At 46.2% G+C, this 20,644-nt stretch overlaps 1 protein-coding gene and 1 long non-coding RNA gene across 3 annotated transcripts in view; one reads left to right on the plus strand and one right to left on the minus strand.

Moving 5' to 3' along the window:
- Positions 1 to 19,432, plus strand: part of Cdh5 (cadherin 5) — a 35,406-nt gene extending 15,974 nt beyond the window's left edge. The window contains exons 3-12 of one of the 2 annotated variants that reach the window (XM_010612142.2): positions 2,284 to 2,572; positions 3,478 to 3,594; positions 4,775 to 4,939; positions 5,790 to 5,980; positions 7,225 to 7,475; positions 11,642 to 11,784; positions 13,013 to 13,137; positions 13,498 to 13,606; positions 16,171 to 16,416; positions 18,753 to 19,432. In XM_010612142.2, coding sequence (XP_010610444.1) covers positions 2,284 to 2,572; positions 3,478 to 3,594; positions 4,775 to 4,939; positions 5,790 to 5,980; positions 7,225 to 7,475; positions 11,642 to 11,784; positions 13,013 to 13,137; positions 13,498 to 13,606; positions 16,171 to 16,416; positions 18,753 to 19,270 — 2,154 coding nt within the window. In that variant the 3' untranslated portion in view covers positions 19,271 to 19,432. The remainder of the gene's footprint in view (positions 1 to 2,283; positions 2,573 to 3,477; positions 3,595 to 4,774; positions 4,940 to 5,789; positions 5,981 to 7,224; positions 7,476 to 11,641; positions 11,785 to 13,012; positions 13,138 to 13,497; positions 13,607 to 16,170; positions 16,417 to 18,752) is intronic. The other variant, XM_010612143.2, reaches the window with a different exon arrangement.
- LOC104853948 lies at positions 16,787 to 18,215 on the minus strand. The gene is made up of 3 exons (XR_777937.2): positions 18,028 to 18,215; positions 17,671 to 17,771; positions 16,787 to 17,046 (listed from the first exon to the last, which is right to left on the minus strand). It is a non-coding gene; the product is annotated as an uncharacterized LOC104853948 (long non-coding RNA).
- Positions 19,433 to 20,644: the final 1,212 nt, after the last annotated feature.

Below are 20,644 nucleotides of genomic sequence, written 5' to 3' on the forward strand. Positions count from 1 at the left end.
TTTTTTTTTTTTTTTTTTTTTTTTGATACTGGGGATCGAACTCAGGTCCTTGTGCTTGAGAGGCAGGCGCCAGAACCTCTGAGCTAAATCCCCGGCCCCAATAACACAGCAATATTGATATCTTTAATGTGACATACCATATTGATATCTTTATTATGGCAAGTATGCCACATTACTATAAGATGTTGATGGGTGGAAAAGGAGCAGTCATTGAGGAACTCACTAGCTTCTTGGTTTTCTGGAAATCTAAAAACCATTCTAGAAAATAATGATTACTTAAAAAAAAACTGGGAAAGGGACAGAACAAAAACTTAACTGGACATGAAGTCTGATGCGTAGTTCCAATACAGGGATCCAAGCAGACTCACTCCCCCACTCCATCCCTGCCTGGTGAGTCTCACCACGTGCACCTGGAACCGTTTGCAAAGTGCCATCTTATCCTAACCTGAGCAGCTCACACACTGACCCTTCTCGTTGAGTCCCTCTGTCCCTGTGCACCAGAGGTTACAGAGCTCTTGTCCCTCTCCATCATAGTCCTGGGTGCTAGGCCTGGGGGCCTCCTCATGGGGCCCACCTGCCCCCACCGCAACCATAGTCCCGCTCTAGGATGTTGCCATTGCCAGTTACTACCCCCCCAGGGAAAGTGTCCTCCCTCCCTGTCTGTATTCCCTCACCTTGCAGACTCTTCTCTACTCTCTCACATTTGGCATCTGAGCCTACCACCACCTGTCACTGCTCTCAGCAAGGGCTGCAATGACATCATTGCTGCTAAGCCCAGGGGACATGTTCTAGACCTCATGGGATTGGACCACAGCTTTCTCACATCTCCCTCTTCTCCCTGAGTCCCACACTTTTCCAGTCCTCCTCCAGCCCTTCTGACACATCTTCATGGGACACGTGCCAAAGTTCTTGCTCTGTCTGGCCTCTGAGTGCTACCTGTCTGCGAGGCTTCAGCCTCCAAGGCGTCAAGCCTTAGCCTTGAGATCCAAGACAAAGTCTTTATTACCTCCGTGCCCCTCATGTGGGGCCTGGCACTACTTTTTTAAGTTAAACTCTATTTCTTGGAAATTTTAATCATCTAGAAGAATACCATTTTATATGCATGAAACACTTAGCTTATGGTCCTAATATTCTCTGTGATTCCATATATGGAATGTTCACCACTCTTAACTTTCTAATATCCTTTAGCTTGTAGATCTATCATTAATAAAGCAGTAACTAGAATTTATTGAAAGCCTATTCTGTGCAAAATACTTGACATATGTTATTTTCCAAATCTTACACCAAATCATAATAGTACATGTTGCAAAGAAAAATGGGTCATTGATCTAAGAAGTACAGGAAATCCTGAGTTAAACAAGTTATTTTCTGCAGGACTGGACATTGTAAATCTCCAACAAGAAAACACTCCATGTTCTGTTCCAAAACTAAATTGACCGAGACCTGTTGCGTGCTGAAATGGTAAAAAGTGACCCTCGTGGGAAAAAGTCCTGATGTATAGTATTTGCCAGCTTCCACTGTGTCAGTGGCCTCAGCATCTACAGATAGGACACCACTGAAGGCAGAGTTGGGAGATGTGCGTGTTCCCATCATACCCATACCAAAGCCACAGACAACCTCAGGAACATAGTAAAGTGTTGTAAAATAGTTAAGACATGATGAATTCTGAGTATTTGTAAGCTTTGTTTGTATTGTAAATTTATAAAATTTAATTTTTAGTAATGCCTGCATTGAACAGCCAGCTTACAAATATCCCTGAAGCTATAAATGGACTCTGGAAAGCCATGCTGAAACAACCCAGCCCCAGCACACCACTGATGGGAACTCCATTTTTGTAGGGAACAGCAAAAGAGATCAAGTTTCCTAGGATTCATTTTCAAAACCTCTGCTCTACTCAGAGCAACTTGACGTCAGAAGTTGTATTAGCTCCGTTTTACTGATGAGGTAACAAGTCAGAGAAGACAGGTGCCCCTTCCCTTCCCATGCACCAGGATAGTCTTCCACTCAAAAAACGTCTTCAAGGACCTATGATGCTCCAGACGCCATTCTGGACTTTGAGTACTGTTTGGCAACTCGCACCAGTGTGATGTTTGTGTAACTTGCCTAAGAGCAAATCAGTGGGTAATCAGTGGTCTGTTTGCTAAAACTTAGTGTCACATCTGGGATCCTTGGTCTGCACCACACACATACACACACACACACTCAGATGTGCACACTCATGCACAGACATGGGCACACAGCCATGCTGCCTGTTTCCCTCTCATGTTGTGTCTTCTTTCCCAGCTCAAGTCAAGTGTGAACCGCAAGAACGCCAAGTACGTGCTCAAAGGAGAGTCTGCTAACAGCATTTTCCAGGTCAATGCAGACACAGGGGATGTGTATGCTTTTGCGAGGCTCGACCGGGAGAAGGTCTCTGAGTACTCTCTCGTTGCCCTCATCGTGGACAAAGACACTAACAAAAACCTGGAGCCTCCTTCCAACTTCACAATCAAAGTTCATGACATAAATGACAACTGGCCTGTGTTCACGCATCGGTTGTTCAATGCCTCGGTGCTTGAGATGTCACCTGGGGGTATGTGCCCACTCTGTCTCTCCTCTCCTCTCTTGCTCACCCCCCGCCTGGGAGTAACTCTTGCATCAGCCACTTCACTGCCTGGAGTCAGGATTCAGTGACTTCCGGGCAGTGGTTGTAATGCCTGTGCTGCCACTTTATATGATTTGAAAAAAGTGGTCCCTAAAACTGAGCTGTGACTTAACCTCAGATTTATTTCTGATCCTAAACATAAACTGAGCCCTGATCCTGATCATGGACTGAGCCCTAGTCATCAGAGACACACGTACCTCATTATTTTTCTTAACATCCCCCACTTGCTGCCTCTCACTCCCAGGTCTGATGCACTTGAATTATGTATGACAAACCTTGTCACCAAAGTAAGAAAATCCACCTCTAGGGGCTATGTATGAGTGGCACTAGCGGACAGAGCCCTCCGTCTCAAGCCCCAAAGTGTGTCACCAGCCTAGGCCTGGGCTCGGGTAGTTACCGATCCCTTGTTAATCCTACATCCAGAAGGTGCCAGGAAAAATCGTCCCTCTCCTCCCCCTCAGTCCAGGATCTCTGGCAGAGTGTGCACCAGGCCTTCCTGGTATGTGTGAGGGGATGAGAACTGTGATATCATCCCTGGGAAGGCATGGCCATTTCCTTCTCGGGAGGAATGACCCATGACCCTGAGTTTCTACTCCTGACCCAATCATCACACATACACACACACACACACACTTCTTCTATATGCAAGTGTTCTCTTTTCTTCTTTAAGCTTGACCCGCAGGGCCCAACGTTGCCAGCATGTTGCCCTTGTGCCCTTTGGGAAACCAAGGGACCTGGGAGGTGGGGACAGCAGTGCCCCAGCTACCCTAATCCAAGAATGGGATGAGAGGGCACCTTCACAAGGAAGTAAGCTGAGGATCCTCTCTCCACAGGGACCTCAGTCACGCGTTTGACCGCAATGGATGCAGATGACCCCACCGTGGCAGACCATGCCACTGTCATGTACCAAATCCTGAAGGGGGGCGAGAATTTTGCCATCGACAATTCAGGTCTGTGTAACTAAACCTCTGGCTGGGCACCAGTTGGAGGGATGGGGGAATGGAAATACCCCACATGCAGATGCCGAGAGAAATTCAGCCTGACCATTGTCACCAACCACTGAACCACACTGACCCAAGGAGAGAGGCTGGTTGTGGGAAATGAAAGCAAGACAGTTCCCCAAACCATGGATTCAAATCCCAGGGACAAAATCAGGATCTTGCTATCTGAGCAGTGACGAAAAGGCTACAGAGAATGCTGGTTAGCAGTTCTTTACACAGGTTCAGATGGATCTAATATCTAAACCCAGCTCTGCTCACCCCTATAGAGAACTTCAACAAATCTACTAACCTCTGTGAGCTTCAGTTTCCTAATCTAAAAACTGGGACTGCTTGTAGTAATGACTACAAGCATATAGAAGCTGAGAAGTCTGAATAATAAAGGGAGCATTTTGTGACTTTCTTGTTAGAAGAAAAACTTCACAAATTAAATTTAATTGAGCAATGAACAATTCATAGTCATGGAGCCCCAGAATCAAAACAAGGTCACTCTAGAGCTGCCACATGGATAGATAAAATTTAAGAGCAAAGAAATTAACTTACAGAAAACAGAAGTAAGGTCCAGAAACAGGAGGATTGGTTACAACTTAAAATTTTGCCTTATTTGCATAGAGGTAAACAGCTGACCACCTGTGCCTGACAGTACAGCTGCTATGATTGACTGCGTATAGTCTTAAATTGGGTTTTCAGCTCATTTACATACAAAGTTAGGTTGAAGTTTGTTACAAAAGGACCCAAACAAGTACAGAGGTTTTCTCCTACCAAATTTAGTTTGATTTAACAGACTTAAAATCTTTAAGTACTGCATCTTGGAAGCAAGAATGCCAGTTGAATGGGCTGGGGCACCTGTCTTTCGAAGGAACAGGAAATACATAGAACAGATGCCACCACAATCCTATGGTGCACCTAAACAGACATCACTAATCCATCACAGCATCCTTTCATTCTGTGCCCGGATGTGGCTTCCTGATCCTCCTCAACACAGTGTCCCAGGTAGCCAGGACCAAAATCAGACCATGCTTTTTGACCAGCTCTTTGGCTGCACACTGGAATTGCCTCTAGGTAGGGCCCGAGCATGCGCGTATTCTCAAAGCTTCCCAGGTAACATGGCTCTTGAAAATATTTTTTGCAGGATTAATTTCCACTACAAAGCAAAACTTGGATCGAGAGGTACAGGCCAACTATGAGATCGTGGTGGAAGCACGAGATGCCGAGGGCCTCAAAGGAGAATCGGGCACAGCCACCGTGCTGATCACTCTGCAAGATGTCAATGACAACTTCCCCATCTTTGCTCAGCGTGAGCCCCTCCCCTAGGGCCCTGGGCAAGCAGGAATTGGATTTCTCCAGACTCAATGACTTCAGGGTCAAGGAGAGCTTCCTCAAATTCCTCTACCTGTCTTCTAACCCAGGGTGAACCTAAGACCCAGACAGATCATTGGGGTATAGGAGGGGCCCTGTTTCCAAGTGTTTCCACACTTCCAAGTCCATCATTCCCTGGTCATGGTCTTCTCACAGGCCAGGAGGAATCACACTTCCTGGTGGATATCACAGCTGTTCCTGCAGCCTACTACGAGACAGGAGCAGTTTCATCCAGATCTTATGCTCTCAGGAAAATCCAGACCCTGACTCTCAGGCTCCAGCTAGAAAATCCCAATGAACCAGTGAGCAGGGGTACAGCCCAGGCTGGGCCCTGACCCCATCCATAGACTGATTCTGCCCCCCTAAAATGTCTGACCAGAGCTCTTTCCATCCCCTGGGTGGGTCTGTGTTCATTGCAACCTCTAGTTTTTATGTAAATCAGAGGCTCACCCAGCCCAAATCTAGGCCAGATCTCCTGAAATGACTTTATTGTGTATAGTGTAAGCCCCTCAAAGACAAGACTTATCTTTTTTGTCAATTAATTGGTCCCCTAGCAAAGTATCTGGCATCTAATAGCTGCTTAATAACCACTTGTTGCATGGATAGAGAAAGGGAGGGGATAGATAGACAGAACATAGTACTTTGCCTTGGGACCCAGAATCCCAGGGATATTAATATCATCATTATTGCCATTATTTTATTATACCATTTCTTGTATCACGATATGGTAGGATAACATGCTTTGTCTGTCTTGTTAAACCAATGCTGTTTGGGATACCTATTTGCAGCAGCCATGTACACATTTGTGGTGCCTGAAGACATCCGCGTGGGCAGCTCTGTGGGTTCTCTTTTCGTTGAGGACCCGGATGAGCCTCAGAACCGGAAGACCAAGTTTGACATCGTGCAGGGCGAGTACAGGGACACCTTCACTATCGAGACGGACCCTACCCGCAATGAAGGCATCATCAAGCCCATGAAGGTTTGTAGACCTGCAAGGATGGCATCAGATATAGAGTTTGGGGCTTACAGCATCCATAGGACCTGCCCAGGAGCTACACTTGAGCTAGAAACCATCAAAGGACGACAGTCAGGATTGGCTCAGAGTTGGCTGTGTGTTCATGGAGACTTATCCTGTGTCTCAAGCTGGGTTACCCCCAAGTAGACCTGGAGGCAGTGATTTGGGTATGATTTGGGAGGTGACCCCAGGAAGCCTCAGGGGCAATGGCAGGTGAGAAAAAAAAAGGAATTTAGTATGGAGCTCATCAATGAGCAGGTGAGCAAGTGGGACCCAGTCTGGTGAGGGATACCTGTGGACCATGTAGACCCCATCTCAGAGTTGCAGTATCTGGGGAAAGGAGCTGGAGTGTTTGTACAGCAACCCCTCCAGTGTGGACGGATCGCTGCTCCTGGGTCACTGAATCCCGGGCACATTCCGGGCTACTCTGTGTCCCAGCCAGTTGAAAACAATCAACAGTTAGGGAAACTATAAGTGCCTAGGGACACAAGTGGCCATGAAAAGTGGCTGCTCCCAATAGAAAAACCAGACTGAATCTGGAGGATGAGGGAGAAGTCCTGAAAGGAGTGTAAAAATGCCTCTGAAGGATTCTGAACCTGAATCCTCTCCAGTCCTGTGCTGGAGACCAGAGACACAAAGGGGAGACATAGAGCCTCCAGAGTCCACAAAGCTCTCAGTAAGTGAGCAAGGCAGATGCACACAAAAATAGAGCTGCTGTTTAGTGCTACTAAACAATACCAGACAGCGAGAAGCCCTTGTCAGCAGAGGGTGATAAGAGGGCATCTAATTACCTTCTCATTGGCTTCTTGAGGATAGGAGTTTGCCACACAGACAAGCACAGGAGAACCCTCTTGGGTAAAGATATTTTTTTAAAAAAGGCAGGTCTGTGAGGACCTGTGCATAGGCCATGAGACAATGATCCACTTGAGAGCAGGACCATGGCTAATGGACTGCATGTCCTCCATACTTGGCACACAGCCAGACACAGAGCCAGGGTTGGGATGTGGCCCTGAGACTGGTAAAATGAAACAAAGGAGTTGAAGATAGACACCAAGCCCAGGTATTCCTTTAACGACCTTGGAGATAGCACTGTCCAGGTCACAGTGTCCACTGAGTGTCACTCTGGTACCACCGTGCGGGATGGCTATGTGGTCACATGGCACATGCTTGACTCAGAGCAGGTATCACTATACCTTTTCCTTCCATAGCCCCTGGACTATGAGCTCATCCAAAAATACTCATTCATTGTCGAGGCCACAGACCCTACTATCAACCTCGGCTACCTGAAAGGCATCTCAGGCAAAAACAAAGCCCGTGTTGTCATCAACATCTTGGATGTGGATGAGCCTCCTGTCTTCCAGAAGCACTTCTATCACTTTCTGTTGAAGGAGAACCAGAAGAAAAATCTAATCGGTTCAGTGCTGGCCAAGGACCCTGACAAGGCAGGGCGTAAAATTGGGTAAGAAGAGTGGGGGTGTCGGTGACAGTGACAGTAACCAGCCTAGCTTTTATGCTCTTATTCCTGCTGGTCTGCCCAAAACTAAGAGAGAGAAGCTGGCCTCTCCCACACTTAATATGGGAAATGGCAGAGGGAGGACTGGATGCCCAAAGTCTTCCCACTAATGCTTATGGCCTACTGGGATCTCTTCCTGCTAGGACACCCACCCTGCATGGCCCAAGCTGTGCTCTGCTCCACCTTGAAGGCCCTGTGCTTTGGACCACAGCTCCCACATGGCCCACCTAATACACTTGACAATCAAGAAAGCAACCAATCGGGTGACATACAGTTGAACCCCCTGTGCCAAGAGTGTTTCATTCATGTTTTACTTGTTTCCCAAAAGTACAAAGGAAATGTTTATTTCACATGGTGAAACAGTACCAAAGATCTATAAAGAAAATCTTGATAAGTCCCACTCCTAGATCATTCAAGTGACCTGACACGTCCCATCATACCCTTCTTCATGCCCACACATTACTGCTGGATTTGTTGTTTTTCCAAAGCTCAATTGTTTGTTTTTTAATCATATCATACCCATTTCATTGGTACTTTGTCTCTCACTGTTTTCGGTTGTTATGCCCTGGGCAATATATATGTGTGTGTGTGTGTGTGTGTGTGTGTGTGTGTGTGTGTGTGTGTGTGTGTGTCTATTTAGCTCACAACTCTGGAGACTGTGAAGACCAAAAGCACAATGCCAGCACCCAGTGTTGGTATTTGGTGAGGACCTTCATACTGCATCCTCACACAGTGGAGGGCATCACGTGGTTAGACACAGCCAGCTTGTCATCCCCAATCGCTCTTCCTCATCCTGTAAAGCCATTGATGCCATCAGAGGGCCACACCCTTATGACCTTGTCTAATCCTAATTAATTCCCAGTGACCCTGTCTCTAAATTCCATTAACATAGGAACTTTGGGATTAGGTTTCCCAAATGAACATTGGGGTGGGAGGGGAGTACTGGACAAGGAACCCAAGGTCTTTCCTCTTTGTTGCCCAGGCTGGGTTTGAGCTCGCAATTCTCCTTCCTTAGCCTCCCAGGGTGCTGGGATTGCTGGACTGGGCCACCAAGTCCAGGTCACCAACACATGAACTTTTGAGGCACACATTCATTCTTTATTTTTTTTTCAGCTTTAATTGAGTTTATTGGTACATTTTAAGGATACAGTATAGTTACATTCATTGTTGGGATCTTGTACCTCTACATGACAAGTCTTGATTCTCATTCTTTCCCCTTACCCCTGCCCTCCCTTCACCCCCTCTTCCCCTCCCCGTCTACAAACACTTTATTTTCATCTTTTCATTATCTCACATTTTTTTTCTTTTCCCTTATTACCCTTCCCCTACGCATCCCACCTTCCCTACACCTTTAGCTCCTTTCTTCCCATTTCTAAATGTCAGTAATCTTATTAGGATCTTATGTATTACTGCAGATTATTCACATCAGGGAAACTATTTGATATCTACACATGTGTGACTTATTTATTTCACTTAGGAGTATATCTTCAATATGTATCCATTTTCCTATGAATGAATCTATTTTCTCGTTCTTTATGACTGAGTAATATTCCATTTTATAGAATAACCACATCTTTATCCAGTTTCCAACGGATGGGCAAATGGGCTGTTTCCAAGATTTAGCTATTACAAACTGTGTTGAGGCACACATTCAAAGCGTAGCACTTGCTTATCTGTCTTCCCTAGACTCCATTCCTCCATCCTCTGGAACAAAAGAAGTAGATCTAATTCATTTGCTAGTAAGTTTGAATTCAGTCCATTTGTGTTTTATTCCACATAGATAGACAATTGTTTCCACTGTTTGCTATATACTAAGTTCTTATATACACCTGCATATATTTCTGAATTCTCCCCCTATTGTTCTGTGGCATTCTGTATTGTAGCAGCTTTCTACTAAATTTTAGTATGTATAAGATAATACCTCCCTCATTGTATTTTTATTTTATATAATTTTTATCTATTCTTATATTTATCCATTCTGATATATCCATTCTTTCGTATGAGCTTTAAAATCTTTTTTCCTAGTTGTTTAAAAAAACATTGACATTCTGGGCCGGGGATTTAGCTCAGTGATTCGGTGGCCTGCTTTTCAAGTGCAAGGACCTGAGTTCAATCCCCAGTACCACAAAAAAAAACACATTGACATTCCAATGAGAATTGTTTGTATATCTATTTTGGAAGGACTGTTTTTGTGATATTATATCTTCTTGTTAAGGATAAAACAAGCCCTTCTGTTTTGATTGCCCTCATAAATTTTGGGCCTGCTATTTTCATTGCCATTCTATTCCATATAGTCTATTTATAATCTCTTTTTCTTCTTTGATTCAGAGTTTTAAGGGACTGACTTTTTTCTTTTTGTTTACAAATAATGAGAAATTTTAAAATTTTGTTTTAACTTGTTCTGTGATGTGATACAATTGTTTTTTGTGTCTATTTTTTCCTAAGATATTGAAGCTTTGTTTATGTATTTTAATTTTTCTATCTGGTTAACTAAGGCTTGCAATTATATTACCTTCATTATGGCTTATAAATTTTATCTCTATGAAATTACCCAATTTATTCCATTTCAATATTTGACTCTTACTTTCACATTGCCTGGCATTGATTTTGTCAGTCCTGTTTTCATGTTATTTTTATTTGCCTGGTATAAATTAGCCACCCTTCACTTTTAATATTTCTAAGTCATTTCACATGAAGATGTCCCTTGAAAATTGAATGTGTTAGCTTTGCTTTCTAATCTAAATTGCCATGCTTTGTGCTCAACCTGTTTACATTTTTCATCATATGTGTTATGTTTGATCTTATTTCTTTTATCTCTTTGTTTTATATTTCTCGATTATAAGAGTTTTTTCTTATCCCTCATCTTTGCTATAAAATACTTTCTTAGATATTTGGATAGATTAGAGCTTCTACCAATGAGATTCACTTCTATCTGTAAAAATATTAATGTTTCTTCTACTTTAAAATATTACACACACACCATTGCCTTTCTACATACGATAAAGAAAGCAATAGCTTCATTCAAATTCCTCCAAAGCCAGGTTTTTACTTTATATTGAGAATCTTTTTTAGAGTAAGTGTTCAAAAAAATTAAATATATCATTTACTTTTTCTTGTGTGATATATTTCCTTAGTTCTTATGTATTTACCAAAAAAACCTTAGATCTTTCCCTTATTACTTTAAAACAGACCCGAGTGTGGGACCAGAGATTTAGCTTAGTGGTGCCATTGCATGCCTCACTAGCTCATGGACCCTAGTTCAATCCCTGGTACAAAAATAAACCACCTCCTCAGTGTGCTCATACAATCCTCAGATGACAGATTCTTCCCTTCAAAAATGCGATCAGTGTGTTCTAACATTTAATTTTGTGGGGTCATCTTATGTGAGTCTAATTTCCCTCTCCTCCTAAGGAATTTTTTTTCTAAGCTTCTGAGCTCTTCAGTTCCTCACATAACCTGAAATTCCAGAGTGTCATCAGAATATACCTAAATATTTCTTTCTAAAATTATGCATGATACTGATGACACCTTTTAATCTATAAACTCAAATCTTTCTTCAGATCAGGAAAGTTTTCTCTTATATTTTTGTTATTTTTATGGTATGTTTGTTCTTGAATCTTCCTCAGTAATAGCAATAGTTTTTATGACATAGTGTGTGTGTGTGTGTGTGTGTGTGTGTGTGTGTGTGTATTTGTATGTGTGTATTCATGTCTTCCCAACTTCCTGGTTTCTGGAAAATTTTTTCACCTTTGTCATTCACAAACTTGTTGATTATTACTTCTTATCTCTTGCAGCTCCTTTTGCATTTCTCCCGGGCTGTTGCCTACATATCTTTTCATTAATCATAAGAAACAATCCCAGTTGTGGTACAGTTGATTACAGGGTCACCTACTTAGCTCTGCTACTGGTGGAGTCTCAGGTACCCCATTCACTCCTAAGACAGCAGCATCACCCAGACCATCCCTGAGTCCCTCGGTGTTGATGCACGGGTCTGAGCAGTTTGAGCAGATGTGGAAGGACGCTGGGAACAGATCCTGAAAGACTTCTATCCTGCTGAGGATTTTGACTTAGTAGAAAAATAGTAGCAAACCATAAAACTCTCTCCTTGGCAGATACTCCATCCGCAAGACTAGTGACAAGGGCCAATTCTTCCGAATAACCAAACAGGGTGACATTCACAATGAGAAAGAGCTGGACAGAGAAATCTACCCCTGGTACAACCTGACTGTGGAGGCCAATGAACTAGACCTTCATGGTGAGTAGCCCCATCTGCCAGAAGACTTGGACTCTTCTCCTTTTCTCCCATTCTTTCAAATTGGCCATGCTCTGTCACTCAGGGTCACTAGAGGTATTACAAAACCTGCTGAAGCACTCTTTGGCTGGGATGCTATCAAGCTTTCATACTTGAATGTTTACCTTAGACTGGCAGCATCTACATCTCCTGAGACCTTGCTAGAAGAGCAGAATCTCATTCCTATCCCAGGCTGAATCAAAATCTCACACACAGCAATTTGAGAAGCACTGTTCCAAAACTGGCAGTGTAGTATAGATGCCTCTGTGATGAAAATTATCTAAGGTACCTACTAGACACACAGCTTCTCAGGCTCCTCCCTGGAGGTTCTGATCCAGCGAGGAAAGATGGGGTCAGGGAGGTGCACATATCAAGCACCAGCTGATTCTCATTATCAGGGGTGGTTGAGAAATGCTTCTTAGGCGTACGGGTGTTTACATCAGTTAATGGGCTGAATTCGAAATCTGAAGCATCTCTCAACTCAAGATTTTCCATAAATGGTGTAATTTCTGACTGAGGCAGGGGCAAGTGTCAGGGGTTTTGTACCTTTGATATATGTGAGGAAATCACAAACACCCTCCAGAAGAACAACTAATATTCCCACAATTCCCAGGATCCCACTGGGGTCCAAAGAGGAAGGTGAATTTTTACTTAATTAATTACATAACTAATTATTAAATTATATTATTTAATAAATTATTTTTATTTACTTAATTTAATTAAAATATTGCAAAATGCACTTAGATTGTTTACCTTTTTTTTTTTTTTGAGACAGAATCTCGCTGTCTAGTTCAGACTGCCCTGGAGCTCACTGTGTAGCCCATGCTTGTCTCAAAATCACAGCAATCCTCCTGCCTCAGCCTCCTGAGTGCTGAGATTACGGGCATGCACCACCACACCCGGCTTGTTTACCTTTTTAATTCTTACAAGTCATGTAGATTTCCTCATGTAAATTTCTTACATGTCAGTAAATGTCTTCATGTCTGAAGATTTACCCCATTCCTTCTTCCTTCACATTCCTTTAGCCAGAACATCATCACTGATCTTTCTTCCAGAGATCTATAGCTCTGTCTTCCTGCAAAGAGTGACCTCCACCAGACAGCCCTTCCAGTCTACCCATCCAAACACCTTCCACCCTCCAGAAGCCAGCATCAGCTGAGCCCACAGCAGTGACAATTCCTTCTCTCTGCAGGGAACCCCACAGGCAAAGAATCCATTGTGCAAGTGCACATTGAAGTTTTGGATGAGAATGACAATGCCCCAGAATTTGCTCAACCCTATGAGCCCAAAGTGTGCGAGAATGCAGCCCATGGCAAGGTGAGTCTGGCTGGGTGGAATGGAAAGGCAGCATGATCTGGGAGCAGGTTGAAGGGCAGCCCCTCCAAGCCACCCTAGAGTTCCACTGAGCTTAATGGAATGTTCAGTAGCACTGAGGGTCAGTAAGACTATCCCCATTTTACGTATAGAGAAAGTGAGGACTAGAGAGCATTCTGGAGAGTAGGTTAGTGGGGGTGGGGGTGGACAAGACAATGGTAGAAGAAGTGCCCTTGTGAAGACTATCTAGTGTTGCAGTTGAGTGGCAGCTATGGTCAGTAAGGTCTAAACCCAAAATCTCTATTGCTGAACCCCAGGCCAACCCAACACAACAATGACCATCCCCCATCTCCCACATTCCAGCTGGTTGTACAGATCTCCGCAGTAGACAAGGACATAACACCACAAAACGTCAAGTTCAAGTTTGCCCTGGGCACTGATGACAGCAACTTCACCCTCATAGACAATCACGGTGAGCATCAGAGCAATGAGCTGGCTCTTAGCAGGGGTGGGGTGAGGTTGAGTCTTGAAGCGCCAAGATCAAGATCACATGGGGGCAGGCCCCCTTGAGGATTTGTATATCATAGCAAATTTTGTACAGCTCCTGCCACATTCACTGTAAAATTGGTTTACACAATGATCAGAGTCACCCTGGCCAAACTGCCCAATCCATATGGCTCATGGATCCCCCAAAAGATGCTCATGTCAGGAGGAATACAGAATAGATAGGGGAGTGCAGGCAGTCAGCACAGCCCACTAGGCAATGGATCTCTTCTCACACCAGCACTGCTGTGCCTCTGTGAAATTGGAATTACTGTAGAACATGAAATTTTGAGGTCGCCCCTGAAGTACAAATATTGGACAATGAATTTGCAAATCCCAAAGATAGTTTTTTTGTTGTTGGTTGTTTTTTGTTTGTTTGTTTGTTTGTTTTGGGGGAGTACCAGGGATCAAACTCAGGACCTTGTGCTTGCAAAGGAGGTGGTGGAAACACCGAGCTAAATCCCTGGCCCAAGATACAGTAAATTTTGATTCAGTTGCAATGACCACTTACTCCCAGGTGGCCCCTACACAGGACCTGGTGCACCAATCACAGCATGACACAGCACATTTGGCCCACCATTCAAAGCTCAGAGAGTCCTGTGAGATCAATAGTAGCCAATCATCTCTTCTAATGAATATGTGCTTACCCCAGTGATGATGTTAAGTTGATTTAAGTACAAAGGCAGAGAAGCTTCCATGACCTCTGAAACTTCCTCAGGAAAATAGAGAAAATCCTCTTCAAGCCTAGAAGCGGGGCTGTTTCTGCCTGCCCTGGTTGGCAAGACTATTGCCATATTTGGGGAAGACTAGGGAGCAGGGCCTGGAAAGTGAGGGTCAAATTCAGGGAATCATCTATGTGAGGCCATGAATGCTCCTGACCTCCTGTGGATGTGGAAGGCCTGTACACGTGCACATGTGCACACATGTAGCTGAAGAAAGTAGTGGCTATGATATATAATCAGATATCTTGAGTAGTGTCTTAGTTACTTTTTGCATTGCTGAGAAAAAATACCCAAAGCTCAATGTCAAAGGAGGAAAGATTTATTCAGCTCACAGTGTGTAGAGGTTTCAGTCCATAGTCATCTGGCTCCAAGGCAGGGTGGCATGGCAGAGGGGCATTGCAGAAGAGAAACAGTTAATGGTGTGGCAGGAGAAAGCAGAAAGCAGCAGCAGCAGCCTGCCTTCTCTGTCTCCCTTTATATTCCATACAGGCTATAAAGCTTATTGATTGGTGCCACCCACACCCAGGGCGGGGCTTCCACTATCCACATCCTTAATCCTGGTATCACACCTTTATTCTACATTCACACACCCTCAAAACTTCCCACCTATGACTGCAAGAGGCTTTAGGGAGATATCTAGATATAAGCCATAATGAATAGTAAATAATATATAAAAAAATACCTGTCATTCCCACTCCCAGTGTCAACCTGAAATGAATATGGTAGTGCAATGGAGTGAAAAATGTAAGTACTTCCCCAAAGACACCCCAGATGCTGACAGGAGATAAGCCTGTTGGTTTCAGAGTCACTTACATTCTGAATGTCAGAATCTCTAGTTTCTCCATAAAGTGTCAATGGCATAGAATTTGTTTTCAATCTTAATAGACTTAAGACTGAAATAAAATTATGAAATGTAATTGGCTTTCATTTGAAATCCTTGACCTTTGGCTGGTTGCCTGAGTGTGCTCTACTGTGTGGCTAAGTAAATCTTCAAACCTTCAGTTTTACAGTCTCCCAGGAATCTACAAAGTGCAGATTACCCTGAAATCTACAAAGTGCAGATTACCCTGACTTTGCCCACAGTCACTGAGGTGTGTGTGTTCAGAGTGAAGTGAAGGGAGGAGCCTGAAAATCAGGATGTTTAAAAGCAGTCTAGAGGATTCTTATGTCAGGAAACCAGCGACTGGAGCTGAGGTAGAGGCAAGGAATATTTGAACAAAGCATATTGCCAGTTGCAGACTGCCCAGAAAGCCCTCAATGGCAAATGCAGCCATTCTCTCAGTGACCCAGGGAATGAGGGCATTGTTTTTACTGTTGCAAACTTCCTTTATAATGATAGATTTTCAGAGATAGCAAAAACAGTTCTAAAAGCTAGCCCAATGCTAAAAGACTTTTTAAAACATTTCCCAATTGCTTGTGACAGTCTGAAGCAATAGTTAGTTGTGCCAAGGAAGAAAAGCCCCTGTAATTGCAGTGGGACTGGGGAAAAGATGGGGACAAGTGTTTCCCATAGAACAAAAGAGGAAAGATTTTACTTTCTGGCTCAGCCATCCTTCCAAGTTAGATCAGGGCAGCTGCCCCAAACATCCTCTCGGCAAAGGAAAGGGCCTGTGTGCACATGACTATAGCCAGAGGCAGGGAATGCCAAGGGCAGAGATCCCCACAGGGGCTGGTGCAGCTAGGGAGGGCTCACTGGAAGGGAAAGTTACACAGTGGAATGGGGGGCGGACACTCCCAGCAGAGCCTCACCCTGTGGCCTTGGTGTCTCCAGATAACACAGCCAATATCACAGTCAAGTATGGGCCGTTTGACCGGGAGCATGCCAAGTTCCACTACCTGCCTGTGCTCATCGCAGACAACGGGTCCCCAAGCCTGACGGGCACCAGCACACTGACTGTGGTCGTGTGCAAGTGCAATCAGCAGGGCACGTTCACCTTCTGTGAGGAGGCGGTCGCCCAGGCGGGCGTCAGCATCCAGGCGCTGGTGGCCATCTTCCTCTGCATCCTCACCATCACAGGTCGGTGTCACAGGGCCGGGTCAGGAACTCCTGGGGGCTTCACCCTGTGAGGTGCTGGGGCCGGATCACCGCCCCAACCTCAGGGCTCCAGGTGTGGGATTCAGGATTCAGCACTTCACCCACCGGGCTGCCCGAGAGGGGTGGGCACAGGGTGCAAGACCCCTCTCCACTCTTCAGGCCAACTCTCCTTCAAAATAACCCACCGCTGGGGGGCAGCCCAGTGCTAGACGACTTGCCTAGCATGTGTGAGGTCCTGGGTTCAATCTCCAGCAACACAAAAAATAATAATAATAAGCTATATTTGACCTGCACACATTCAGTGTCAGTGTACATATTTTGAAAACTTACTATGTGCCAGGCACTGTTCCGAGCATTTATTTACTTAAAACTTACTTTTAATTTTTTTAAAAAATAGGATTCATTTCTAAAAGGAAAAGTCTTTAAAACCTTAGTTTGCCTTGTCACCAGGGGTTTTCTTTCCTTTCACAGAATTCCTCCAGTTTTGAAATTTATTTACTTTTCCTCCTCTGGCCTCACCCATATTTGGAGCATGCCAGGCTCTCCTTGCATCCCTCAGGTAGCAGGCGCTGGGTGCCAGTGGTTTACTAGGAAGGTGCTCCCTGGAGACCTCTGTGGAAAGAGGGAAGGGAGCGGCCAGTGAGGTTGAGTCCTCACAGTTGTCCTGCAGTAACAGCTTCCTCCCCTTGAGGGGCAGAGAGGCATCAGCTTGGAGGGATCCTCCCCTGGTGAATTCCCCTATCCTTTACTGCCATGGAGGAGTCAGCAGTCAGCCCAGCCTGTACCCTACACTCACCCGGCCCTGCCTGCCATTGGCTCCCCTGGCACGCCCCCTCCCAGGGTTTCTGTGACAGAAAGGCCAGACCCAGGTTGCCCCGCTTACTAGTAACAATAAGAATAATAATGGCGTGGAGGTCACCCATTGAAGTGATTTAACCTCATAACCATCTTCCCAAATAGAAGCAGAGCAGGGCCAGGGATTTAGCTCAGTGGTGCCAGCACCTGCCTTGCAAGCTTAAGGTCCTGAGTTCAATCCCTGGTACCAAGTGAAGGGGGCGGGACAGAACGTATTCAAATATAAACAGACCAGAAACATCATTTCCATTTTACAAGGAAACTGAGGCTTAGGGTGCAGTCTCCCAGCTTCACTTGTGTATGTGACCATTTGTCAAGTACCTTGAGGCTAGGACAGAGCCTGGGGGATGGCCTAAGGCTGATTTTAGAGTCTCTCCATACCTCATGGTTGTCCCCTGCTCAGACATCAGAAATCCTCATACAGCCGCACCTCCAGGCCTTCAGCAGTGTCACCTGCACCACCTCCTGGCCAGTTAGCTTACCTGTAAACCAGGGACAACAGTGCCTATACTGGAATGGACAAGGTGGCACACACCTGTAAAACCAGCTACTGGGAAGTTGAGGCAGAAGGATCACAAGTTGAGCTCAGCTTGGACAACATAGCAACTTACTGAACCCCTGTTTTAAAGAATTCTTTTTAAAGGCTGGGGATGTGGCTTAGTATAAAGGCCCTGGGTTCAATCCCCAATACCACCAAAAAATAAAATCTACACTGAGTGAGACAATACCAGCATGTACCTCAGTTCGTGCCAGGTGTTTATAAAGTAGGTGCGCAAAAGAGTGGTTGCTGCCCTTGCAGTGGTTATCACGTCTGCCAGTGCCATTATCCAGTCGTTGGCACTGTAGTCTCTGTAACAAAGTAACAGTTCAGGGGCCGGGGATTCAGCTCAGCGGTTCGGTGGCCTGCCTTGCAAGCGCAAGGACCCGAGTTCAATCCCCGGTACCAAAAAAAGCCTGTCTTCTGCTGTCTCCAGGGTTCCCACATTCCACCCCGAAACAAAAAAAAAAAAAAAAAAAAAAAAAACAAAGTAACAGTTCAAAATCTTTGTGCCTAAAATTCCAACTCCACGCCCTTCCCCCACTTCTACCCCACCTGTGGTCTCCTGACCTTTGGGAGATGCCATGGAAAGATGTGCTACCCTGGTGCGAGTGGACAGGAAATGAGGATGCAGTGTACGGGGAGGAGACTGGAGGAAGATAATGAACTGGAGGAAGCCCAGCCCTGTTCTCCCCAGCCCGTCCCCTTACTTCAGCCATGGGGACCAAGAGCACAGTCCAGGGCAGGGGATAGGAGTCTGTCCCATGGGTGGGGACGTGATCGGACCAGGTGTCTGGACCACCTCGGTCCTGGAGGTGTCCCTGGAGCCCAGGCTGGGCCGAACTGGCAAGGCACAGGGAAGACAGAGGAATGGGGGACCCCTTCCAGAGCCTGTCTGACCCCCGCCTCTCTCCCTGGTGCCCAGTGATCACCCTGCTCTTCTTCCTGCGGAGGCGGCTCCGGAAGCAGGCCCGCGCCCACGGCAAGGGCGTGACCGAGATCCACGAGCAGCTGGTCACCTACGACGAGGAGGGTGGCGGCGAGATGGATACCACCTGCTACGACGTGTCGGTGCTCACCTCTGCGCGGTCCGGCGCGGCCAAGCCCCCACGGTCCGTGTTGGACACCCGGCCGCCCATCTACGCCACGGCGCAGAAGCCACCGCGGATGGCACAAGGGATGCACAGTGGACCCGGGGAGATGGCCGCAATGATCGAGGTGAAAAAGGACGAGGCAGACCACGATGGCAGCGGCCCGCCCTATGATACCCTGCACATCTATGACTATGAGGGTTCTGAGTCCATCGCAGAGTCGCTCAGCTCCCTGGGCACTGATTCGACCGACTCAGACATCGATTACGACTTCCTCAACGACTGGGGGCCCAGGTTCAAGATGCTGGCCGAGATGTATGGCTCCAACCCCTGGGAGGAGCTGATATACTAGGGATCAGGGAGTTCTGGGCCTGGGAACTCAAACCCAGACAGCCCAGGTCAGTCCAACAGCAGGCCTCAAAAGCCTTCCAGAGTGGCACTGATTCCCCAGCCCAGCACCCCTTCTTTGTGGGTGCCAAAGACCTCACCATGCCCAGGATGGTGGGCTCCAGACCCCTAAAATACCCAGGAACATATTTCAGTGATGGCTACTCCATAAATGCTGGAAAGGCTGGGCTCCTGTACTGTCGAGTCTGGGACGTCCATGTCACCTGGTTATCTTTGTGCCACAACTCTAACTCAGAAATTCTCTTTGGCTCAGCAAAGCTCCCAAGCTAACCAGCCTTGGTCAGCTGCCAACGGGATCTTCACCTGAAGTCACCAAACTCGCTGGTGAACTTGGTGTAACCTTGGTGACTGCCTGGTGGCAGAGGGGTGGACAGTATGGCCTGCGGGACAAGACTCTGCAGCCCAGTCCCCAGGAAGACTGACTGTCCATCATGCCGCTGTCTGGAGCTCCAGGTCTGCTGTGACCCCTCACACTCTCCTGGGGCCCCGCCGCTCCCAGCTCCTCCCCAGGCCTGTCAAGAGGGAGGAAGGGGCCACGTGGCAGCTCCTGACCTTGGGTCCTACAGTGACCTTGCCAGCCTGCCGCTCCAGTAACTGTGCTGTGCTGAGCATTGACTCATTCAGCCAAATTCAGGGAAATGGCTTGTTGAACTTGAAGCAACTGTGAATTCATCCTGTAGGGACAGTGGTGACCAAGAGTAACAGATCATAGGGTGAAGGCCATCTCCACACCCACCGCCTCTGGAGAGGCACAGAGTAGCTGAGACCCTGGTCCGACACTTATCGGCACTCACCTAGGCTTGCCTGTGAAGGGGCAGATGTTTTTGGAGCAGAAGACACCTCCATCACCTGGTCACTCCTGCTTTTTCTTTCTTCTCTTTCTCTACATATCTCTGACTTGGAAGAAACCGTGATGTGGCCCTCAGTAAGTCCAGCAGTGCCCATACCCAAACACAGACTACAGACTGTGTGACAGGCCTCGCCTTCTGCCTTTAGGCCCTGTTGCCAGGTCTCAGGGAACCAGCCCCCAGGCGCACTGTGGAAGGTGAGGCCCTGCCCTGCCCCAGCCCTGTGGCCCCTGCCTCTGTGTCACTTGAAGACAGCTGGGTGCAGATCTTCCCACTGCTGACACACCTGAGGAGGCAGCATCCAGACAGAGAGCAGGGAGGAGACACACTCCAGCTTACCCTGCGTCACAAACCGCACTGCCTACCCTGGGCCCGGTCTCATACTGCAGGGGCCTGCAGAGAACACTGACATTATTTTTAACCAATCATTAGTTTTTTATAATGACTTTTTTTTTTTACTAATAATACTT

This window comes from Fukomys damarensis, unplaced genomic scaffold (genome assembly GCF_012274545.1).
Source record: "Fukomys damarensis isolate Sample0158 unplaced genomic scaffold, DMR_v1.0_HiC HiC_scaffold_32, whole genome shotgun sequence".
NCBI lineage: Eukaryota > Metazoa > Chordata > Mammalia > Rodentia > Bathyergidae > Fukomys > Fukomys damarensis.